The sequence below is a fragment of the Podarcis muralis genome, chromosome 4, assembly GCF_964188315.1.
Source record: "Podarcis muralis chromosome 4, rPodMur119.hap1.1, whole genome shotgun sequence".
Classification (NCBI taxonomy): Eukaryota; Metazoa; Chordata; class Lepidosauria; order Squamata; family Lacertidae; genus Podarcis; species Podarcis muralis.
In genome coordinates, this window is record NC_135658.1 from 29,604,877 (window position 1) to 29,628,866 (window position 23,990).

General features: G+C 38.2%; 1 protein-coding gene across 4 annotated transcripts in view; it reads left to right on the plus strand.

Annotated features, from left to right (window-relative positions):
• NBEA (neurobeachin) overlaps positions 1–23,990 on the plus strand; it is a 361,495-nt gene that overhangs the window by 174,650 nt on the left and 162,855 nt on the right. For all 4 annotated transcript variants that reach the window (XM_028726491.2, XM_077927142.1, XM_028726499.2 and 1 more), the window contains one exon: positions 10,757–10,881. In XM_028726491.2, the coding sequence (XP_028582324.2) occupies positions 10,757–10,881 (125 nt within the window). The remainder of the gene's footprint in view (positions 1–10,756; positions 10,882–23,990) is intronic.

The following is a 23,990-nucleotide window of genomic DNA, read 5'->3' on the forward strand; positions in this document are numbered from 1 at the left end:
TCTGGATGGAAGCATTTCAGTTGCAGTTTCCCTTGGTTAACAGTGAGTGTCATCTTTCAGCCATGATAAATGGTAACTTTGTGGCTCAGTATAATTACTTTGTGGTGAAATGAACCACTCAAACTCTTCTCCTAACCCCCTTTCCCCTTATCAAGGGGCTACCACAATCTGACGTTGCAGGCCATGATTTACTGAACTAATCATTTTCTTAATAGAACAAAGTCTTCTCCAGTATGTTTTGGAGTAAATATTATTATTATTTGAAGCAAATTGCTTTATTTTGAGTCTGTAACTGTGTTTCTCCCCTAGCTCTTGTCAGTTTATCTTGACCAGAAAAGGACCTTTCCCTTAAGGCCATCTTTTGACTTCAGTGATTGGATTCAGAGAACAATTTGAATGTGCAGTATTGTATCATGATTTCATCAGTGCAGAAATAATACTGTAACAGTCATTTTATTCAGTAGTCCCAGAGTCAATGAGGATAGGATGGACTAAAATCTAAATAAATATAAAAATGTAAACCACAATGTCAATTTACAGCCACAGTATTTTGATGCAAACAATGCTATAATACATGTTGCATTTTGAAAAGTAATGACTCTGGTTTCATGCCTTATATTTTACAGGACTACTTACTGTGTTACAACTACTACTACTGTCTCATTAAGCATACTGAAGAATAGGCTTATTATTGCCTTGGATTTGTTTCCAAAAGCCAATTTCAGTGTCTAATTCTAGGTCAATGACTCTGCTCACATACAAGTCCAGATTACATACCAGGGGCAGGATCTATTCTACTGCCAATTGGCCCCACAGTTAATTCTTCCTAATGTCTAACTTTAACTTAGCTTGAGGCTATATAGTTCTTTCCCTGGTGATTAGCTGACTGAATAATTCAGTTCATTTATATTGTTGCTAAGATATTTATAGACTATACTGTGACCCTATGTCTTGCTGCTTATAGTCTGTCTAAATTTAGCAGATTTAGTCATTTTCATAAATCACCATTTTATGTAGGCCGTTGGTTGCCATTGGCAAATTCTCCATATTCTTGATGTTAGGCTGTTTGACACAGTGTTGTAAGGAGCTCATCAAGTTCATAGCTTGAATTTTAAAATGTAATTTCATGTACACATTAAACTAGGTGGAATTTTGTGGTTTGGAGCAAGGAGGTTATGTTACATTTCAACTGTGCTGCCTCACACCAAAAAAATCAGTTTCACTCCTACATAAAACAACTAAACTAAACTAATTTCTGCTAGAGTTAACCAGTTTTGTGAGGACTGGTGGCAGTGGCATTTGTTCAAGTGGTGGTGCAGTGTTGTTAGTTCTGCTACTCAGATGTCTACACCTAACACATGGGAAGTGGATAGGCATCGGGATGGGACCAGCAGTGTGGCCACATTGTCCCTCTCTGTGGGTGGACTCATTTCACAAGTAATATTTGTTATTTTTGGTGCAACAAACATTATAGACGTTCTCAAAGCACGGCATACAATATGGATTGAAACAACCTAAGGAGAGTGTAGAAAATAAATATTCTGCTCATGTGAATGAAATTCCTGCATAAAATGAAAGTTTATTTCTGAAGTGTGCCTCCTCTTCTTTTCACTGTTATTTTATCTATTAATATTTTATCTATTAGTTCCTGCCTTCCTTTAAAGCCCATATAAGGCAAAATTGCTTTTTCCTTCAGAAGGTATTGTGCTGTAGGTATTTGAAGTTACAATAAACTTGTGCTGATTTTAAACCATAAACCCATATAGCTTCATTTCAATTTAATTGTTAAGTTATAGAACAAAACAAAATTAGTTGAAAGAAAACAAAATAAGAAGCGCATATTTAGAAGCAGCTGATCAATTTGTAAAGAGAACCACTTTATCTGTTCTCTTTTCCTTTACAAAATCCAATAAACTGCTATTATATTCCTTTTAAATGGTTCCATTACTAGGATTCTATAACAGACTAATCTCTTCATAATTATAATAAATGCCTATAATCAAAGCAGGAACCATTTAAAATAGGAAGAAAGACTGTTTTCCATCAAACACTTTGTTGTTCTCTGACCTTTGGAGCATTAAGCTACAATATAACACTACCTATAGATACAACATAGCTTTTTCAACTTAGCTTGCTCAGATAAAAATAAGTGGTTGAGATCAATGAAAATGTGGATTGACATATTAATAGTTTTTTTTTCCTTTTCAACCTTTCTACAAAGTAGGAAGAATTAAATGGATAATGACACTAGCATCTAACTGGGTATAAAATCTATGGAATTTAGATTGCAACCTTTGTAATTTAGTTAGAATGTAAAGATTCCTTTGAAAAGAAGAGCGATATTAGAAAACTCAATCAAAGTGAGCTGCACATACCACTGTTGCGCTTTATGAAAGTATTGTTTTCCTTAACACAAAAACTGGTATTGTATTCAGATGAACAAACAATCATTTCCAGAGATCATTTAAGTAACTGAAGGCTGATAAGATTACGGGAAATGACTATATGTGATCAGAATGGCTTTCATCTGCATTTTGTTAGACCAAGCATTGATTTCACTTTTCAGCTGTGAACAGCAAGAGGCCAGCTGTGGCCAAAGGAGCGAGCAAGCAGTGAACTAGGGTCACAACAGAGAAAATGCAACACTTTTAACGATTACAGCTTAGCAAAAAAATCTTCAAGTTACAACCGTTTGAAAATTATGTATCCACTGGATCCGCAGACTTGTCAAAAATAGTGGATTTAAGTTCTGAGGAATTAAACCTTTGAACTGTAGTTAAATAAGTAAACATAATTATAAGGCAAAAACAAACAAAGTGGGTCAAATACAACTTCAAGGCAGAAACAAGTACATTTAACTTAGTATTCCCAGATGTGTTGAAGGGAAATTTACGAAAGTATTTTGAAAAACAAATTCCCATTTAAAAGCGTTTTAGATTCAGTGAAACTAACCTTTCTTCAAACCCTTCACAGATGTCCTAAAATGTTCTAAAACTACTGTCAGGTATATTTTTAAATAGCTAGTGTTACTTAACAAACAGCCATTACTCAAAGAGCATATTAACGTACTTCCAGTCCATTGTGACTGGCGTAATACAAAGTGTCTACTGAAATACTGATAGTACACTAAGTGTAGCTTTAAAGGGACACAAATAACAACCTAGTGTATAGAGTACCAATAAGGTGTAATTTCTGGCAGCATATTTATTATTATTTGTATTTCCACACATGAGTGTTTTAACATTTATTTTAATTTAAAACACCGTCCCTTTTTCTCCTATGCTTTCTGATAGCTTAAAATCTAATTCCTATGCTTTGTGATAAGCTTAAAATGATCAAAGACACTTAAAATGCAATGAACAATAGCCATACAAATATTAAGTCACAATCTCTACCTGTAAATTTGAATTTGACAAGAGGCAGGAAAGGAAAGTGTTCATACAGGAGGAGTTGCTTTCCCAGATGCTTACATCCCAGACTATCAAAAACAGCACCTTGAAATGGGCCTGGAAACCCCAAACCAGCCAGTGAAATTGTCTCATTTAGTACAGGTTGGTTGTGTTACTGCCTTCCAGACGTAATAAGAAGGCAAGCTGTAGCATTCAGGTCCACTGCCTGCCGTTTCCATATCATCTTCAAGGGTAACCAGACACAAGCACATAACAGCAGTTGATTGGCCATCCACTGTCCTGTGGGAAGGATCCCAAGAGAAGCAAGCAGCACTTCAGAGTCTGCACTGGATAGACCAGGCATAGGCAAACTCGGCCCTCCAGATGTTTTGGGACTACAACTCCATCAACCCATCTAACAGGACCAGTGGTTGGGGATGATGGGAGTTGTAGTCCCAAAACATCTGGAGGGCCGAGTTTGCCTATGCCTGGGCTAGACAATCCCTGCAGGGCTCTTCTACCATCAGCTGCCCTGATTACTTTTATATGTGGATATTGTTTCTTTGCTGTTGTTTTGAAATGTTGTTTTGTTTTTAAGCTGCCTCTGAAGGACCTGTATCCTAAAAGTCAGGATCTCTTGTAAGAATTGTAAGAAAGAAAATCACTTAATTTGCATCATTAAATTTAGTCAAGTGAAAAGTGCTAAGAAAAAACAAGGTATTGTTTCCCCATAGTAGTGAGCCTTTTTATCTGGAAATGTGTGTGTGTGTGTGTGTGTGTGTGCGCGCACACACACACACATGTACACACAAACGTATCAATTGAAATAAATTCAAAATTTCCTTTTGCTGCCTTCCACCTTTTTGCAGGGTGGGGTGGGGGAAATGTTGCTGCCAAAACATAACAGTTCAGTCCTCAGATCCTGGATTTATTCATTTTAGTATAAGCAGCTCTCATTTCAAGTCTGGGGGAAAGGGTCAAAAAAGCAACAAGAAGTTGGGCAGACTGTGTGAATCTAACAATTAAGTCTATGAAGCCAGTTGAACCATTAAAGGTTGAAAGGGTCAGTATAATCCTAAGACATTTGCATTGTATAGCATAGCAGTTGAATGGTAGAGAAGAAGGAAGGGCTCCTCTGTGCACCTCAAACAGCACTACAAGCTTCTAGCTTAAGGCTGCACTCTTCAGTTAGGGGCCAGGGATAAATTGCAACATTTTATTGTGAGACTCTACTTGTATTTTTCTCTTGTTAAACTTCTTTTTGATATCTTAATCAGTTGGATTAGAAGACAGCAGTTCATCCTGGCCATTAGTAAGAAATATCCTCTATCAAATCTGGACAAATTGTCTTAGCAAGTGGTGAAGCTCAATGTGGAACAAATATCTATTCTTAAATTTTAAAAAAACCCTAAATAACATTGTGGAGGTTTACAAATACAATGGATCTTGAGCTCAATGTAGGTGAAAGCTTCCCTTAAAAAATCTATTGGGTGGCAATTATAAATTGGCTGTGTCAAATTGGGTTGTTTTGTACAAACTAAATTATAGAGAATCTCTTTATTATAGGACAGTGCAGCAAAACACAGCAATGGATTTTGTACTGTGTGCAGTAGCTTAATCAATTTCATTGCTCTCTATGTGAAAGAATGAGCTCTCTATATCTCTACCGATGACACAGGGAAAAAGATAGAAAAATCAAAGTTCAAAGTTTCTTGATTCAGAATGCAGCCATTTGACCCTGAGCAGAGTTTCTCTTAAATCTTCATATAAATAATGAGCATTAAAAGTTGCATACAGTGGCAGATATTTTCATATAAGTACAATGTACCTTAAATAGCACACTGAGTTTAAGGAACTTGATCAACAAGTTGAATTGCTAGGTTGAAAACCAATACATGAAAAGTTAAGTGGTGTATGTAATAATGAGTCAAATTGTATACCTTGATCTTAATTTTATGTAAAGAGATTGTATTTGCTTTTTGAATTGGCCTATATGGTCAATATATGCATGCTGCTAATACACTTCTTACGATTTTGGTGTCATATTTTTACACTTTACAACTTTAGTCTGTTGTCCAGTAACGTGCAAAAGTTACCCACCCATATTTTGACTTTGTAATTTTAAAGAAGTTCCATTTGCAGCATAATTAGCTTTTAAGTGTATCATCTATTTAGAAAAAAGAATGGACAAATAGTTGCATCCAATGTTGTCACATATCTGACAGAAGATTATTTAATCCACCCATTCAGTTTTCCCCACACCACTTTCTACTCTGCTCCAAAGGGTACCTCATCTTGCTGGAGTAAATTGGGAGAAGGACATGGGGAATTGGCAAAGATCACATCTTGCCTTCTGTTGGCAGAATCCTTTACTGGGTCAAAGTGCCCTCCATCAGTGAAGGAGCACAGTTGGATACAACCCAAATGCATTTTAACATTTTGAAACTCTTAAAGAAAACATTTGTTTCCTTCCACTGCCATCTCTTTTGCTATCTCCACTGGAGTATGTGAAGCTGATAAATTTCATAGTGAGGGCTGTAGAATTACAATTCTGAAGAGGATTCTTCTTGTGATGTTTCTGGAGATGGAAAAGTGTGTAAGGTTTCAGTGGAATTGTATTTAGGTACAGGCCATCAAAACCTACACCCATCTCCAGTACTTATAAAAGGCTATCCTCAACCAACCAAAATATCTTTAACACCATGAATTCTCTGTACATCTGTTAGTAATATTCTTCTTTCCAATATGTCCCACCCATAATTTAAGAGAAGATTTATCTGTGTTCAGGTCTCCTTTTGGTGGCAAAGTTCAGTGTTCATCTTTTGAACAGTGGCAGTTTGAGCAGTCCTGCCTCTTTAAATTTCCGTAATGTTTACACTCCAGGTAACTTTAACAGCTTTCAGTAGTTACTTTACTTTTGAAGATAAACTGTTAAAAAAGATTACCTCACAAAGGCATTTGCTATTTTTACCAATACTTTAGTTGCTGAAAAGTAAATACTTTTCTGTCTCACTAGGAGTGTGCATTTAACTTAATGAATGCTAATTCCACTACAATATTTTAACGTTTTATAATTCATTAACTTCTGTGTTTTAGAAAAAACTTAGTCCTCAAATTCCCATAACCCCCCATCTCTCCTCCCCTGTATCATTAGTCTGTGGCTTTTTCTCATCACTTTTCCTCACAGTGTGTTATAAAGCAACGGTATTCCTAAAAAATTAAACCAGCTAACCTAAACAAACACGTCATCTTAGAGTATATTTTACCCTGTATGCTTTTGTATGTGTGTGAGAGACTAATCCTTAGTTATTTCTTGAAAGTGTGCCTTTATTTAGTGAGAACAATATAACAGAAGCGCACACATGTTTTATGGAATATGGATTTGTGTGAAAAGTGATTGAAATAGCTGGAATACGTTCAAGCAGAATGGGAGAAAATTGATGGCTTCCTGATCCAAGTTCTACTGAAACTAATTAACCTCTGTGTTTTGTTGACTTCAGTGTGATTTTGATAGTTTCTTGAAAGTGCTGTGCCTTAATCCATGTGATCATACTTACAAGTGTTAACTGAAGTAAAGGTTGATCAATCATCCATCATGATATCAGATTTTTACCAAAGGTATATGGATATTAATTTTAGTTGTAATAACATCAGAGAAGAAATATGTTTTAAAGTACAGCCGTTTTTCATTATCTTTAAACTGTAGAGGTAAACTACATTATAGGAAGCTAGAACTAATATAAAGGTCTTCTCCTCCAACAACTACAGGTGAATAGCTAGCCAAATGTGGTCTAACAATAGATTTTTGCAAATAAGCAATGGTGCTTGGATACACATAAGTACCACACTTTGGAGTGATTATATGCTGTGATCCTATACATGTATAACTGGATGTAATTCCCATTGGGCTCAATATACCTGTGCAGAGGTTTGCAATTCGTGTATCATACTAATATAAAGGACTTCAGAAGGATCTGATCAAGTGACAGAATAAGTAGCTGGTTATCTTTTCTGACAAGTATTACAAAATACGATATAACATTTCAACCATTTTGGATGTAGACACTTGGGCAATAGGCGACTGTAGGCACAAAAATGATAGAAAATGTCCATGGAAACAATATATCTATAGGATTAGTATGCTCCCAGCTATATAGTGATACAGGCCGCTAAATGGACATTTCTGCTTGCTGTGCAACAGTAAAGAGAAAGCAAACAGTGTTGGGCAAAGTGTTTGAAGAGTGGACTTCACTAGTATTCTTTCACCAGTACTGTTTGGGTCATGTACCCACTATATACACATTAAGTACACACAAGCTGAAATTTCTAAGTGGGAACAAAACATTATTACAGACCCATAGAATCTGCACCCTGAGATTATCCAGCTACTGTCGCATATAAAATAACTGTCCTCATATGTAATGATTTGTGTGAATGAAGAAAATAAATATAAAAAGAAGGCATCAAATTTAAAGATTTTCAATATACGTAATTAACCTGTTGAGTCTATCTCAGCATATCATTGAAACAAAGAGAATGGTAAGAATTAAAGTTTTGTATCAATTAGATTTGCCTTGATAAGACTGGATATTTTTTCTGAAAAAATATTAAACCCTCATGCTTCAGTGCATAAGACAACTGCTAACTGATGGAGGTTAAGTGCAGCCTATCTCTGGCGTGACATTTATTCCATAAATGTCAACTACAAAGTTTCTTGCACCTTCCTTGAAAACATCTGTGTTTTGCCTGTTTTCAGACTGACTTAGTTGAACCAGTTGTCCAGTTAAATGTCTTACTTGCTTTCGGGTATAGTTCCTTTGTGAGATACCAGTTCTATATATCTATCTAAATACGTCTTTATTGGCAACAGATTTAGCTTTTTCCAATGTTAGTTTCTGAAAAATGAGATGCCATAATTCATTTTCTCAAGGCAAATGATCGGAATAGGCGTTTTCTTAGTGGGACTTCCCATTTTCCCACTTGCATGTCAACACCAGTAAAGTTTCTGCCAACAACAGGTTTCTTGATCTGATTGCTTACAGGTAACTATATACACTAATGTAATAAGCAATAAAGGACCAAGACATGTTTCAAATTACTAATTTGGTTCTCTTTAAAAGGAAACTATTAGGCTTGTTAGATCTTTGTTTCAGGTTAAAAAAAATCATACAGAGTTGTGAAAAGATTTTGACTTGCTCTTTGCATTTCATTAACAATTTCTTAGTGTCTTTCATATTGAAGTGACCTTCTTGCAAATAGATACTGTAGCTTTCATTGGCTAATTCTTTACTTGCACCAGCCAATGGCAGTAATATTTTCATCCCTACTGGGGGTCAAATTATATTGGTTATCACTTTTTAAAAATGCAGTTCTGTAAGTGTGCATACCAGTGCACGAAAGAAGGTGAACACAGCGCTGCAGAGGAAGGATGGAGAGGTTTTGGAATTTATTGCATATGTATAAAGGTAAAAATTTAGTAAGAGTTGTGTCTCCGGTATCCTCTGTGTTAATAACAAAGCTGTTCAGCTGGATCTGGATCTTGTCTATACAGGCAATCCCCAATTTGCATGGGGGTTGTGTTCCAGATCACCACCCACGACAGCGGAGCGCACATAAGCTCACTCTACCCTGTTATTCCCCCTCCCCTGTTGTGTCCCCTTTTCTGGCCACTTCCAGGTCACCGCAATGTGCTTGTGCATGGTTGCACGTCAGTTGGACACATGTAAGACTTTTGCTGCCTGTTTAGGGGGGCCACAGGAATAGCCATAGGAATAATTTGCTGTCTTCCATTGTACATATCACATTTAACATGGACTTATGTCCCCACTTCTAGTTGCCTGTGCAATCTGTCCAGTAGGAAAAATAGATGTTGGTAGATCAGGTGATCCCAACCTACCCATAGCCTACAGTGGCGTTCATGGGTGCCAGTTCACTTTCAAATTTATATATGTGGGGAGAGCAAGGTGTGTGAGAATGTGAGGCTGGCTTCTATGCCCACTGAGTGTATAACCTACTTGTAGGGTATCTGTCTGTCTTTCTGTCTCCCTCTCTCTCAAATCTATGGGCACAGGAGGGGTTAAGCACCCATCCACTCCCATGCTAACGATCCCTTGCAACTGCCTCCCCATCCCACATTCCCACTTTCACAACTTTTTTTTATCATTATAAAGTCTAATTCTGAGAGAAGCAGGTGTGATTTAAAGATGGATAACTACTGAAACTTATTCTGCATGAACCATCATGGTGACTCTTCAGTCTTCCTGCCCCTCTCTTTTACATTTTTGTATTTATTTTGTGTAAAGACTTGCATTTGTGAAGGCATTAACGAGCCAAGATTAAGGTACATTCTAGTGCCATTCATTCCCTACTATATCAGTAAATATGTACATGCCAAATACTAGTTTTGTTTCCTTCCCACCCCCCCTGGTTTGCTGATGTAGCAAGACAGAGGTTTAAGCACTATCTTGTTCTGTTCACCCATCATATTGGCATGGAACCTGTAGATAAAATAATAATAGTTAGCATTTTGTCAGTGCCATATTGCAAATTTTGAGATTCTTGACTGTTTCCATATTTAGTAACTAAATTTAATATAAATGAATGCATGTATTTGCACGTTTGGTAGGATATGGGTTAACAATGGTTTCTGAATCATTCTGTGAAACTTTAATATTGGTTCTGAATGCAAAACAGGCAGTGTAAAATGATGATGGCCATGGTTGTTAATGACTTGTTTTAGCTGGGAGCTATAAAATCATCCAAGGACTCTGTTGGTGTTGGAATAATAATTTACCTAGACAATTACCACATGGTGGAATTTTTTGCAGCTCTAATTCAGAGTTATTAATAATGAATAAAATTGCAATTTTCTCAGGTTGCTGGGGGCAATGGGGAATTATTTCAATGAATATTTCAGCACATTATTTTAATCATAGTTCCACAAAAATTCAAGTGGGCAATATTTTATACTTTTAAGTTTAGTCTGCTAAGAGACCATAATCATTAAATTGCAAAATATTTGCTCTTAGGTCCATTCTATGATTTACAATCTTTTTTTTAAAGAAACACTGTAGAAGAAAGCAAGCTGTGTCATTAATACTTGTAATTTGATGCTGCATTTGTTAATGGGCTTGCTCTGATTAATGTTTTTTTGCAGTAAGCCGAGCGGTTTGAGAAAGTTGAATCCTTAAATGCTTCAATGAAAGTAAAGAAGTACTCAAATACTGCACTTTAATAATATATGTTGTAACATTTTCCTTGTACTCACTGAAAAAAGTAAGGAAATGTTTTATTGAGCTGCTGCTCCATCTCTGTATCCCAGTGTAGTAGACACTAATCTTTTATTATTCTTGTTATTATTTTCTTAGCCAACTGCATGATTTCTGGCGCTTAGATTATTGGGAAGATGATCTGCGTCGACGGAGGCGGTTTGTTCGCAACGCCTTTGGCTCCACCCATTCTGATGCATTGCTCAAAGCTGCTGTGGAATATGGTCAGTACTCATTGTAATATACCCACTCTCTTAAAAAGCTTTATTTTTATTTGTAAGATGTTTCTGAGAACCATCCACTTTACTCCCTTTTTCCTTTTAGTACCTTTTCGGCCTTGCATGAAAGATGCACATAGCTACAAGCTTTGTAGGGTACTTAGTGTTTAGAGCTCCTACTTTCCGAGGCCCTTCTTATCCCTGGGAAGGAGCTGACATGTTATGCAAATAGGAACATGGCTGTAAACATGACCCTTATTGTGTTCAGGTAAAGGAGAGGTTCTGGGTGCTGTGATTTTACTCAGCTATGGTTAAGGTTGCTAGCACTTTACCGGATACAGCAATCTGAGGTTACTATAAAGAGGAGTGTCCTGTTGGACAGGAGTAGTAAGGGAAAATATATGAGAAAGTGGAACGACATCACATTGTAGAGTGGGAAGGGGGGGGGGACTTGTCAACAGTATGTTCCAATGCAGGATATTTATTAGCATGTCTCATTGGTGAAGGAACTGCTCGTAGCTACAGCAGTGTCACAGGCTAGTAGTGGGCAGCAGGTATGAGGATGCAAGATGATGTAAAAAATAATTTTGTAAGTTGTGTGTCTTTGTTTCTCAGTTTGATCCTTTTATTCTGGCTTGTTTTATTTGATGCTTCAGTGTGCTCTAAACCGCTTTGAGTTTTTTTCTGAAAAATATAAAGCAGTATAGAAATGAATTGCATAATAATATGACCATTGTCTAGAAAGAACAATGTAGCAGAGAGAGGTAAGCCAGCCAGTTAGTTGCTATGTCAGCCAAGAAGGCGCTATCTATAGGCCAAATTTGGTCTGTGGGGATCAGTTATCTACCTCAAATAAATAAATGAATGTTCTTCATGTGTACACCCCCCCCACACACGCTTAATGATATTGAAATGAACTCTAATCAATCTTTGCTATGGTTTAATATTTCCAATATTTCCCGGGACGCGGGTGGTGCTGTGGGTAAAAGCCTCAGCACCTAGGGCTTGCCGATCGAAAGGTCGGCGGTTCGAATCCCCGCGGCGGGGTGCGCTCCCATTGTTCGGTCCCAGCGCCTGCCAACCTAGCAGTTCGAAAGCACCCCCGGGTGCAAGTAGATAAATAGGGACCGCTTACAAGCGGGAAGGTAAACGGCGTTTCCGTGTGCGGCTCTGGCTCGCCAGAGCAGCGATGTCACGCTGGCCACGTGACCCGGAAGTGTCTCCGGACAGCGCTGGCCCCTGGCCTCTTGAGTGAGATGGGCGCACAACCCTAGAGTCTGGCAAGACTGGCCCGTACAGCCAGGGGTACCTTTACCTTTACCTTTAATATTTCCAAGTTTGCAAAGTGTTCATTTTCAGAAACGTTTTGCGATTCCACGCTGTAATTAGTTCTGATTAAAGTTTCCAGGGGCTTTCCCCCATAATATACAAATATTTAAAACTCACAAGGTGAGCAACTAAACAGTGATACGAAGTAGGACCTTAGGAAACATTTTATATATGTGCCTCATGACCACAGAAATCTCTACCAACCCATTAGGTTGCCCTTCTCTATAACCACAAACATTAGAAATTTGCTTTGGGAGTTTATTTTGTTTTTAAGATATACTAAGATTCTAAAGATTTTGCTGAAGCTGCTGTATTCCACTTCAAAATTATACTTCACACTCCATAATAATAATAATAAAATTTTATTTATATCCCGCCTTCCCCCAGCCGAAGCCGGGCTCAGAGCGGCTAACAACAATAAAAGTAACACAACATTCTAAAATAAATTCATTTTAAAATCAGTTCAAAATCAAATTAATGGCAACCATTGGGCTAGAGTTCTTTGAGGGGGTCAGACTGTGCCTTCACCAAAGGCCTGGTGGAACAGCTCTGTCTTGCAGGCCCTGCAGAAAGATGTCAAGTCCCGCAGGGCCCCAGTCTCTTGTGGCAGAGCGTTCCACCAGATCGGGTCCATGCTATTATTTGTTCTGTGTAGATATTTCAGAGCCCTTTGATACAACTGTGTGTGTGTGTGTGTGTGTGTGTGTGTGTGTGTGTGTGTTCACGTTAATGTTCATGAAGTATACACAGAACCTGTGAATCACTATTTTTAATCCTCCAGCTGGAAAACAAAAAGCCCAGCTCTTAAATATTACCGTCTTTTTCGCCCCATAGGGCGCACTGGCCCATAGGGCGCACCTATTTTTTGGGGGGGGGGATAAAGGGAAAAAAATTATTCCCCCCCCCAGGTGCGGGGCTGGGGCGGGGGAAGCCCGAGCTTCCCCCGACCCCAGCCCCCAGAACAGGCTGCTATCCGCAAGCCTAGGGAGCCCAGCGGGAATTCTCCCCAGGTTTGCGGGGAGCTGCCCGAAGCCTGGAGCGCGCTTCTCAGCACACCCCGGGCTCCGGAAGCCTTGGAAGACCGGCGCGACTTTTGTGCACTGACCCCTCTCGCTCTCCAGGCTTCAGCGAAAGCCTGTATTCGCCCCATAGGACGCACACACATTTCCCCTTCATTTTTGGAGGGGGAAAAGTGCGTCCTATAGGGCGAAAAATACGGTATATAGTTACTTACTGGAATATAGGATGCTTCCTTCTACTTCTTTAGACCAAGGGTCATCTGAGTCGGTATTGGCTACACCAGAGACAACTAATATGGTACTCTTCAGAAGATGCAAAGTATAGCTCCCATTATCCCTAACCATTGTCCATGCTGACGAGAGCTGATGGGAGTTGTAGTCCTCAACATCTGGAGGGCACTGGTCTGCACAGACTTGCAGTGACTCTTCAGAGGTTTCAGGCAGTCCTTCCATTCCTACCTTGAGGTATCAGGGATTGCAATTGGAAGTCACATTCATAACATAGCACTATTCTACTTAAACCGTCACAGAGAATCCTGGGCACTGTACCTTGTTAAAGGGTGCTGACCTCAGAGAGCCACAGTTTGACAAACTACCGTTCCAAGGATTCTCAGTGACTGTCAAATACAGTGGTACCTCAGGTTACAAACACATTGGGTTACAAATACCTCGGGTTCCAGACTCCGCTAACCCAGAAGTAGTACCTCGGGTTAAGAATTTACCTCAGGATGAGAACAGAAATCTTGTGACGGCAGCATGGCGGCAGCAGGAGGCCCCATTAGCTAAAGTGGTACCTCAGGTTAAGAACAGTTTCAGGTTAAGAACGGACCTCCGGAACGAATTAAGTTCATAACCAGAGGTACCACTGTACTGTAGTGCTTTAAATGCAACATCTGTGTGTACAGCTTTTTGTTCTGCCACTGAGCTATATAGCCCTACCTCAAAGCTGGCTTGTGTCACACTGGGCATTTTATTTTATTTGTGTTTTATAGAGAAGAGGAAAGACAGTAAAGCAGAAAGATAGTTGGCATAATGAGACAAAACCAAATAAGAGGGTGAAAGAAGCAGGGAGGAATGAAAAGAAGCAGTAATGTATTTGGGCTAAAATTAGGTCCTGATCTGTACAGGGTGAAGACTATTGATCACAACTGTGGCATTGTATAAGATATACATTGGCATAGCTGTAGTGTCAGATTGAATCGTGTACCTAGAAGCAGGCAGTCTAAAACTGAGGGGTGCATGTGAAGCAGGGGCAGCAAGATTTTCAGCCAAGCATGTTTAGGGCCAAGCACCCAACAAGCAAGTATACAAGGAAATGGGATTAAGAGGTATAGAAAACTCCCCCCCCCCCAAAAAAAAACACAAAAAACAAATAGGCCCTTGCCGAGTAAAATTAAGAGAACCTCATATTGTTTCCCCAATATTGTATTCAGATAAAGAAGAAAATAAAACTGGCACATATGTGGAGAAATGTTGGCTGTGTCACTATTGGTTATATTTCAGATCACAACAGAAGGAAGTCGCCACTTACGCGGTACTAACATAAATGTTTCTGAAGCTTTCAGTATCAAAATTAACAACAGCCTTCTAGAGGAATTTAAAACAGCTTGCTGTGAGATTAAATCCCATAGATTTTACCTTGATGGACTTTTTGAGGCTTGTGCTTATGGATTTTAATATTAAAACTTTTAGTTGACCTTACTCTATAAGAAAACATCCTTAACATAACACTGATGTTATTTTTATGCCTCTTGGTGATACTAATGAGTTGAATAATTTATGAGGTTGTCATGTGAAAAGGATTTGGTGCAGTTTGATGTATTTTCAGCCTCTGGTGCTGGAATGTGATTAATAAAGCGCTAGAAGCACAGATTTTTTTTTCCATGGGGCTTAACTTTCATTAGGGATTTTTCATCAGTGTTATTTTGATAATTTTTATAGCTGTCTGGTATAGTAGCAAAATTACTCTTAGTTTTAAGAATGAAAATCACATTAGATAAAATAAATAAATAAAATGTTTTTTTTTTGTTTTAAAGCGAGGTAGTTTACTCGCCTCGGATATCTTCTTAGTGGAAAATGACAGAGAGAGTAATGAGTCGCATAACGCATTTTTGTCGGGGTTGTTGTTTGTTAAATCTTGCCTCTAAATGTAGTACCATGAATGCTGCTTTGAGTATCCATATAATAGTGGGAAACATCTTAGTAGTTTTTCGTTATCTACATTGACTGTCAGTTATCATTTAGGGGGGTTGTGCATAAATATTGCAGCAAAGGAATGTTTAGTCAAAGCCTAAGTCAGCAAGCTCCTCTGTGTCTACGATCAAAGGCATCAGCTTAAATAGGTCTGATCAGGCATTGCAGACGAGGGCAGGCAGCTTCAGCCGAGCAAAAAACACAGAGCAAAGATGACAAAATTAATCAGTCATTTCTCTGGCAATAAATAACAAGATATGCTGAGGTCTGCAGATGAGAGAATTTCTAGGTTCCTTGGAGATGTGCCTGCTTAATACCCGATTTATCTAAGCTTGCACAGCCATCAAGATATGACCTTGATGAATAAAAGAGCACTCTCTAACTAATCTCGACTTAAATCGGTATTGATAGTGAATGCTTGGATACAGTAACAATATGATAGTCACCGTCACCAAAGAACAGGGAAGTCTTGAGAATGGCAAAAATTGCCTGTGACTTTTTGCACCTGTTCGGGGAGAGAACGTCAGCTGTTAACTAGTGAGCGGAAACACGCAAAAATGTGGTGAAGATTACTTAGATGACTCGAGTTTCTATATATTCTATATATTCCATAAAAAAAATAAGAATCTTTGATTCTTTGTAAAATGCATCCAATTAATCTTTTGTTGAAAGAAAACTTGATATTCAGTTTGAGGGGGGTCATATGTCGCCCCTTCCCACTGCTGCAGGCACAGGCACAGAAGGAAGCCAGAGGTTGAAAGGATTGGCATTGGGCAGCTTAGACCTTCCCCTTTCCACCCCAGCTGCTTCCAGTTCCTTCCTCTCTACCCACCTGCCAGCCCCAAAGACCTGCCCACTCACCAGGCCAGTTCACACCCTCTCCCCTTAAAGCTCAGCCAAACCACGCCTCTGCCACACCACTGGACTGGGCAGCTCCCCAAGAACCATCCTGCTCTGCTTCTATTTCCCTCCTCCTTGGTCTCCAATGCTGCTGCAACCAAAATGGCCTTGTTGTGAAGCACACAGCGGCAGCGTGGTTGCTGGGGAACTTTCCCAGATTTCTGTTCCTTTGTGGCTTGCCTAGGACACCCACCACGCATGCTGCTTTCCTGGGACACCCATTCCCCGGGCTATCTGCCTACCTGAAGCAGTCATCTGCAGTTCTTATGACAATTCTTACAATTATATGCAAAGATAGCAGCTCATCATTGAGAACTTTTTTCTGTAAAATTATATTTTTAATTTTTTCCAAATCAAATTTCATTTTCTTTTGTTTCCTTTCATTTTGTGCGTGTGTGTGTGTGTGAGAGAGAGAGAGAGAGAGGGAGAGAGAGAGGGAGAGAGAGAGAGAGAGAGAGAGAGAGAGAGAGAGAGAGAGAGAATGTTGCAAATTATGACACAGTCCCCAGAGTACAGTGGTTTGTTAACAGTACAACTGTTAGTGTTCTAAGCAGTTTATGCAATCTAGCAAGGTCAAAATGACCGTGAACTGTGCAGAGAGCTGCTTGTATAATTTCCTTGCCAATAGGGATTATGTGAGAGTTCGGCTGAGCTTGGCTTGGACCTGAGTCCAAACTGGATTTGAGGCTTCCAATCTGTAAGCTTCCATTTCTGAGCCTTCCAGATATTAGCACTTAGCAAAGGAACCTGCCTTATTAATTTCTTCCATTCCGATGCAAGCTAATTCACTGTGAAGCAGCTCCATCCACTAGCACTGAGATGGTGTGTGAAAGGAGAATCACTGCAGGTATAAAATGGGAGACAGGCCTGACTCCCTTGATCCTCAGTGGGGCTATCCACAGACATCTGGCTTTTGGTCTCCAACCCCAGATTTGCTCCACAACACACACACACACACACACACACACACACACACACACACACACACCAATCCCCTTAGGAACTAAATACAAATACCCCTTTGGGAAGTGAGGAGGTTCCTGACAATGGCCCTCAGATTGGCTCAATACAATTACTTGAGCATGTATCATTTGGGGCAGCAAAATTCCATGTTCATACAAGAAGACCTTCTGAAAGCTCACTAATTTATACTTGCCACGTGGATATAAGTTTTCGTGATTCTGTGTATTCTCTCAGATGGTTGTGTTGTAAATTGTGGATATATGAAGGTCTCATGTATGTACTTTGGCACAGGAGTTGCATAAACTGTGGATCAGCTTCCAAGAACATATCTTTACTTGGTATGTGGATGGTGTATAATCAAGAAAGCACTATTGAGTTGTCTCAACAGTGGTGATGAAAATAAAGGTGGCCCCTAATATATGCATGACCATTTATTATATGATGTCACAACAGAAAAAGTCCTACTCCTCATAATTTCCAAAGGTGGTGACAGACCAGGGCTTTCTCCAAAGATCTAGAAGGGTGGGGAAAATGGTATGTATGGAAGCAGATAGTCACTGGGAATTAAAGATGGTTGATATGGAGGCTTGAAGCAAAGAACAGGGCATGGCACTGTCTTGATCTGTTGTATGGATCTGTTTGGGGTAGGGGGATAAGAATGACCAGCTTCAAGCTGAATCCATGCCGTTTAGCTATAGAATTTAGTGCCTAGTTTAAAGGAGCATAAATCCATACCACCCAGCATCCTATGCATATGTTCCTATTTGTGAAGAGAAATTGGTTGTGCACACATGGATTTCCATTGCAAACAGAATGTCGCAATCTCTCTTTGATTTCAACTTATCATTTGCTCATGCCTTTTTAGTCTTGTGACTTACAATTTGAATTAGGAATGTTCATAAAAGAATGCTACAAGATAAAGTGGGGGGAAATAACTGCTTTGATAATCATTCCTTCTAAAATGGCTAAGCATTCCCATCTGTGCACTACAGTTTCTTACTAGTGAATCATGCATTTCCCCCCCTACCAGGGGAAAAAGCTACTTTCATTTTCGGTGTCTTTTGAAAATAATATTTTCAAATGTAACGGTGCACAAAGCATAACACGTAGCATAACATTCTTTGTTCATTTTTATGCTGAGCTTTTACTTCTATATAAGTACAAGATGAGAATATATTTCTGGAACTTTTATGGAGTGGCATCCACTTCATGGACAGAGATTATGTAGATACTAATCTAGATATTACAGTGACGAGCTCTTTTAAAATGTGTATTCAGTGGTAAAGGGCTTCCAGATGTCATCAAATAACTCTTCTCTGTTCTTCAGTCTAAATGTGATGATCTCAGAGGAAGCAATGTAAGACAGGCATGTAAACCATTCCGTTTTACTTAAAGAGCATTGTCTTCCCCAGATTTTCTTCCTCTTTCTTTCTTTCTTTCTTTCTTTGCTGCTTTTGGTTCCTTTATCAATCAACTTTTCCATTTTCACCCTGCATCTTTGCTATCCAAAATTTATTTCATTGCATTGATGCATGTTCATATTTTTTAGTACAGTACACATTTGTTAATAATTTCCCTTGCACAGTGTGTCTTGTTTTGAGGTTGCTGTTCTCTTGTGAGAATATTGCGCTTTACAAGCACAGTCCTGTGAATGTGGGGAAATGCCCCAAAATGTTCATTAATTGACTGCTATGATTTTTATGCGGACTGCTGCTGTTCAGGTGTGATAGGTACCTGTTGGGTTTTTCTTTTGACAAGATAGCTATGTGCGCCACAGTGTCCCATTCTGCCACCATTTTGTGAGATATATTTTTTTTAATTGCTTTGGAGACTTTTGCTTTGTTATGTGGTGAATGACTTTGTGAGTCAGGTATAGAATATTTTGTCTACTCTTAGAATTCCCCCTCAAAAGATAAAATCATTTATACTCATTTATACTCTTGCGACTGCAAATTTAAATACAGAATCAAAATTTATATATGAAGCTTTTCAGAGGTTTCGTCTCCAATCCTGTGAATGAATTCCTTTACTAGCCTGGACTTAGCAGCAACCCTTCAGATTCATTCTACAATTTCATTGTTTTCAATGAAGGAAACCCAAGTTGTATTTAATTCTCAAGTGGCAAGAAACATTGATGGGGGGCAGTTTAATTATCAGGTTTGGAACCTTAGTTTTGTTTAGCTTTTGCTTGTTACATTTTAATCAAAAACCCTACTAGAAGATTCTATACTTATCATTTATGTGTAACCTCTAAGGCAAGTTTTATTATATTCTATTTCAAAATAATTACCTACCTTCTCTTAAGCGTATTCTTACATTTTCTTGCAGTTCCATAGTATACAATCACATTACAAGTGTTCAAGTCATATTGCAAATTCAAGAACATATTTTAGCTTTTTTAATTGCATTTCTCTTGGTCTATTTTATAAATAACTTTCCTATCAATAAAAGTTCTCTTTTATGTAAATATAAAATATGTCTTCTTTTGAAAATATATTTTTGAACTAGTATTAGAAGGTAGGTAGGGTGTATTTTGAAAAGCAAATTGTGAAAACGCATTGCATGGCTTTTGAAAGTCAGTACACTCTATTAGCAAATCTGTCAATATAAAAAGTGCATTCCATTTCCACCTCTTGCTCTAATAACCTTTTCTATGTTACTCACAGGCAGTTCACATAATCAGAGTATATTGTCAGCTTACTGGAGTTGGGGAAGCATGAAATGAAAATCACGTTAATATTGATCCAATTCTTTCTTGCAAGTGTCCTTGATGTCCTTTGCTACTGAGCAGTAGCTATTTGTTATATTTGGGAAAATAACTCAGTTATGACTATTCTTTGTAAACTGTATTCAAGCATAATTATTATTAATGCAGTTTTTACTACTTGTCATTATTTTCTCATTTTCAATATTTTGTAATATAAGATCATTAAATCACAAGTAATCACCTCCTTATTTGCTAGCCTTTGCTATATAATGAATGTCTGCAACTTAAGACATTATGTTAACTAATGAAAGGTATGTACAATATGGGTTAAATTATCTGGACATATCCCTTATGAGATTTTCATTGACAAATGCTGCTTACAAGGTCAGATGTCATTGCTCTGTTCCACCATTACAGTACTGAATTTTCTTAAGTACAACACCTCTCAAAATGAAAATAACCACCAGTGTTTGGCATGTTTATTGGAAAGCAGGGCAAAAAATGAATTCTCCTTATAATTAGTAGAATCAAATATTTCCTATTAGAATTGTTGATTGTGCTCTAAATCTATCTGTTTTTAACTTTAGATTATACGTATAGCCTCTCTGTAGTTTATTTTTTATACAGAGCTTAGAAAATCTAAGTGCCCAGTAATTGTATTCTTTTTATTTCAAATATAGGTTACCTGCTATTTCTCCTCTTAATCCTTTTCTCCCTAGTTTTTTGGGGTTTTTTAGAATTCTTTTTCAACTCTGGAAAATTATGGAACTCTTAACAATTCATTAAGAGATGAGATTCTGTTGAGGGATCTTATGCTTATGGGCATAATTCCTGTATGAATTATTACTACTACTATTATACTTTCTTTTGTTATTGCTTCCTATCTTGACATAATTTCACAATAAATTAAAAGTATATTTAAAACAGTTACATATATGCAAACAATTTAAAAAAACCTGTATAAAAACAATTAATTTTATATATATAATTTGAATTTCAAATCCAATGCAGTTAGCAACTGATAATGGTGGCAATATCCCACTGCAGTGAATAGTTGAACCACTACGTTTTGCACCAACTGCAGCTTCTGAGTCAGCCTCAAGGGCAGTCTCACTCAGAGCACATTATGGTAATCTAATTTGGAGGTTACCAGCAAATGGATGGCATTCGTCAGGCTATCCTAGCCCCAAAATGGCTGTAGCTGTCCTACCAGCCAAAGTTGGTAAAAGGAACTCCTAGCCACTGAAGTCTCTAGTGTTAGTGATGGATCTAGGAGACTATGAACCTGTTCCAGTAGTTCAGTAAACATTCAGGTAAGACTTTCAGCAAGACAAAATGGTAGGCAAGATTCAAGTAGGCCTCTGGTGAGGTGAGGCAAAGCTGATATTCAAGCAACAAAACATTAGTTTTGGGGAGTCTGTACAGCTACTACACTATCTGAGAGCCAGTGTGGTTAAGAGTGGTGGACTCATAATCTGGTGAACCGGGTTCGCTTCCCCGCTCCTCCACATGCAGCTGCTGGGTGACCTTGGGCTAGTCACAATTTTCAGCCTCACTCACCTCACAGAGTGTTTGTTGTGGAGAAGGAAGGGAAAAGGAGATTGTTAGCCGCTTTGAGACTCTTTAGGGTAGTGATAAAGCGGGATATCAAATCCAAACTCCAATTCTTCTTCTTCTTCTTCTTCTTCTTCTTCTTCTTCTTCTTCTTCTTCTTCTTCTTCGCTCAGACTGGAAGCCAAACCAGGATTCTCAACTGGGCTTACACACTGCAGTACACATTCTGGCCATTATTAGGGAAGTGCTATACAGCAATAACCAGTCCAGCAGTTTCTTGGTTTGTGACCTGCCCTGATTCTTCCAAAACATTGCCCTGAGCCCTGCTGCTAGATCTGCAAGTTAGTGCCTGCTGGGACTTTGCAGTCTCATGATTGCATCTTTTTAATTGTTTACCGCCTGACACAGTTTTACTTTTACAATATTAAACAAGGAAGACATGCCAAATGTGTACGTTTTCTTGCTCTCATTTCATTCCTCAGGTAATGAATTCCAATGCGCTACCCATTGTGCCACAAAGCCGCAAATACCTCAGGTAATGAAATGTGTTATCTCTTAAGAGTCAATTCATTAGTACCCTTGACTATAAACTGAAACAGGGACGTTATGCTAAAAAGCAACACAGGCTAAGATACTTTAATAAGAAATAAGAAACGTCGTATAAGTGTCCAAGAGAGTAGAACTTCACAAAAACATCTTTATTCTGTAAAAGATTTTTTAAATTAAATGCAGCATTTTATTGTGAAGCAGACAGACTTTAGTTATGTCAAAACACTCTTTTAGGAGCCACATAAAGCTGTAAAAGACGGTATATGAAAAGGCATTCTTTAAGAAAAGAAATCACCATCCCATGAAGCTGATTTCCAGATGTTTGGAAACATTAGAATTTCCTGTCAGTACATTTAGGTAACACTAAAATGAGTTAACTTTCCATTCTGCCAGCCCTCTTCAAAGATGAAAGAGAACTCTCTGCATAAATTGCCTTATCTATAATTCACTGAAGTAAGCTGTGGAATGAACTCTGAAAGACGCAGGACTCTCCCTTGGCTTGTATCATGGCCTCTAAGCAAACTTTACTTTTATTTCCACTCTATTTTAAAAATGAAATTAGTGACCTTAAAAGTTGAATGGATGTTAATGAGTGATGATGTTGAGTGGTTTGTTTGAACTGAGTTATGTGCTTGGTTTGAATTTTGTATTTGTATTTATTTTTTTATTTTTTTATTTTTTGCTTCTGCTTCTCAGAAAGTCTACCCATGTCTGAAATCAGCCACGTTATGAGTCTACATTTATTCAAGTAGCCTTGAACTGACTTCTTGTAAGCATGGACACAGCAGGTTATCTTTGAAGCTTAGCTTGCATACCTAGTACCAGCTGTGACCTGAAGAATCCAAATGAGAATTTACAAGTTTAAATGAAATTTGAGAGGAAAATATGGATGTTATCAAAATAAATGTTGACATGCCAAATACTGTTTTCAAAAGGCTCTCTGTCATTATATTTCATGCTTCTTGCTGTTTCATTGTACTTTAAAGAGAGAAAATATTCTTTATAATGAGTGCACTCCTTATTCTACTGAATCAGAGGCCCCATTCCCTTTGATTTGATGGAATCTGGATTAATGCAGGTCTGTACCTTGGTCTATCTGCTCATAATATATACTGGTCAGGTGATTCCTTGAGTAGAATTTGTGTTTCAGTGAGAAGGATTAAACTTTTAAACTCTTAACTGCAATTTCATACACCCTTTAAAAAGAAAAGAGTGGTGCTCACATTTCCCTTGCTAAACACAAAGGAGGCCACCTATATGTTATTTACCAGATGGAATCTTCCACCGAGCAGACTGAGCCATTTACATTAGAGTTGTTCAAATTTGCCTTGACAGGGCTGTGGTCAGGTTTGAATGTATCTCTATACATAGTATAGTCCAAAAATGCCCCAAACTATTAAAATTCTGAAGGGAGATTCTGGCTCATATCAAAAGTGATATACCATTCTTTTTGATCCATGGATAGGGCTCTTCAGTGTCTTTGTTTCAGAGACAGATAGGTAGCCGTGTTGGTCTGCCATAGTCAAAACAAAAAAAATTCCTTCCAGTAGAACCTTAAAGACCAACTAAGTTAGTTCTTGGTATGAGCTTTCGTGTGCATGCACACCAAGAACTAACTTAGTTGGTCTTTAAGGTGCTACTGGAAGGAATTTTTTTTTGTTTTGTTTCAGAGATAATTCATTGACTCAGTTACCCAGTTACTTACTGCAGCTAAATTTCAGACAGCAAAGGCATAGAAATGTATCAATACCTCCCAAATTAGAAACTGGTATGAAGAACTGTGGGATCTACTTGTCACAGGTAAAATTTAGTCTCGGATCAAGAGTGTGGCCAACCTATTTAATAAAAACCTTTTGGGGGGAATATTATCTCAGTCATGTTTTGCAGAAGACTAATGATAC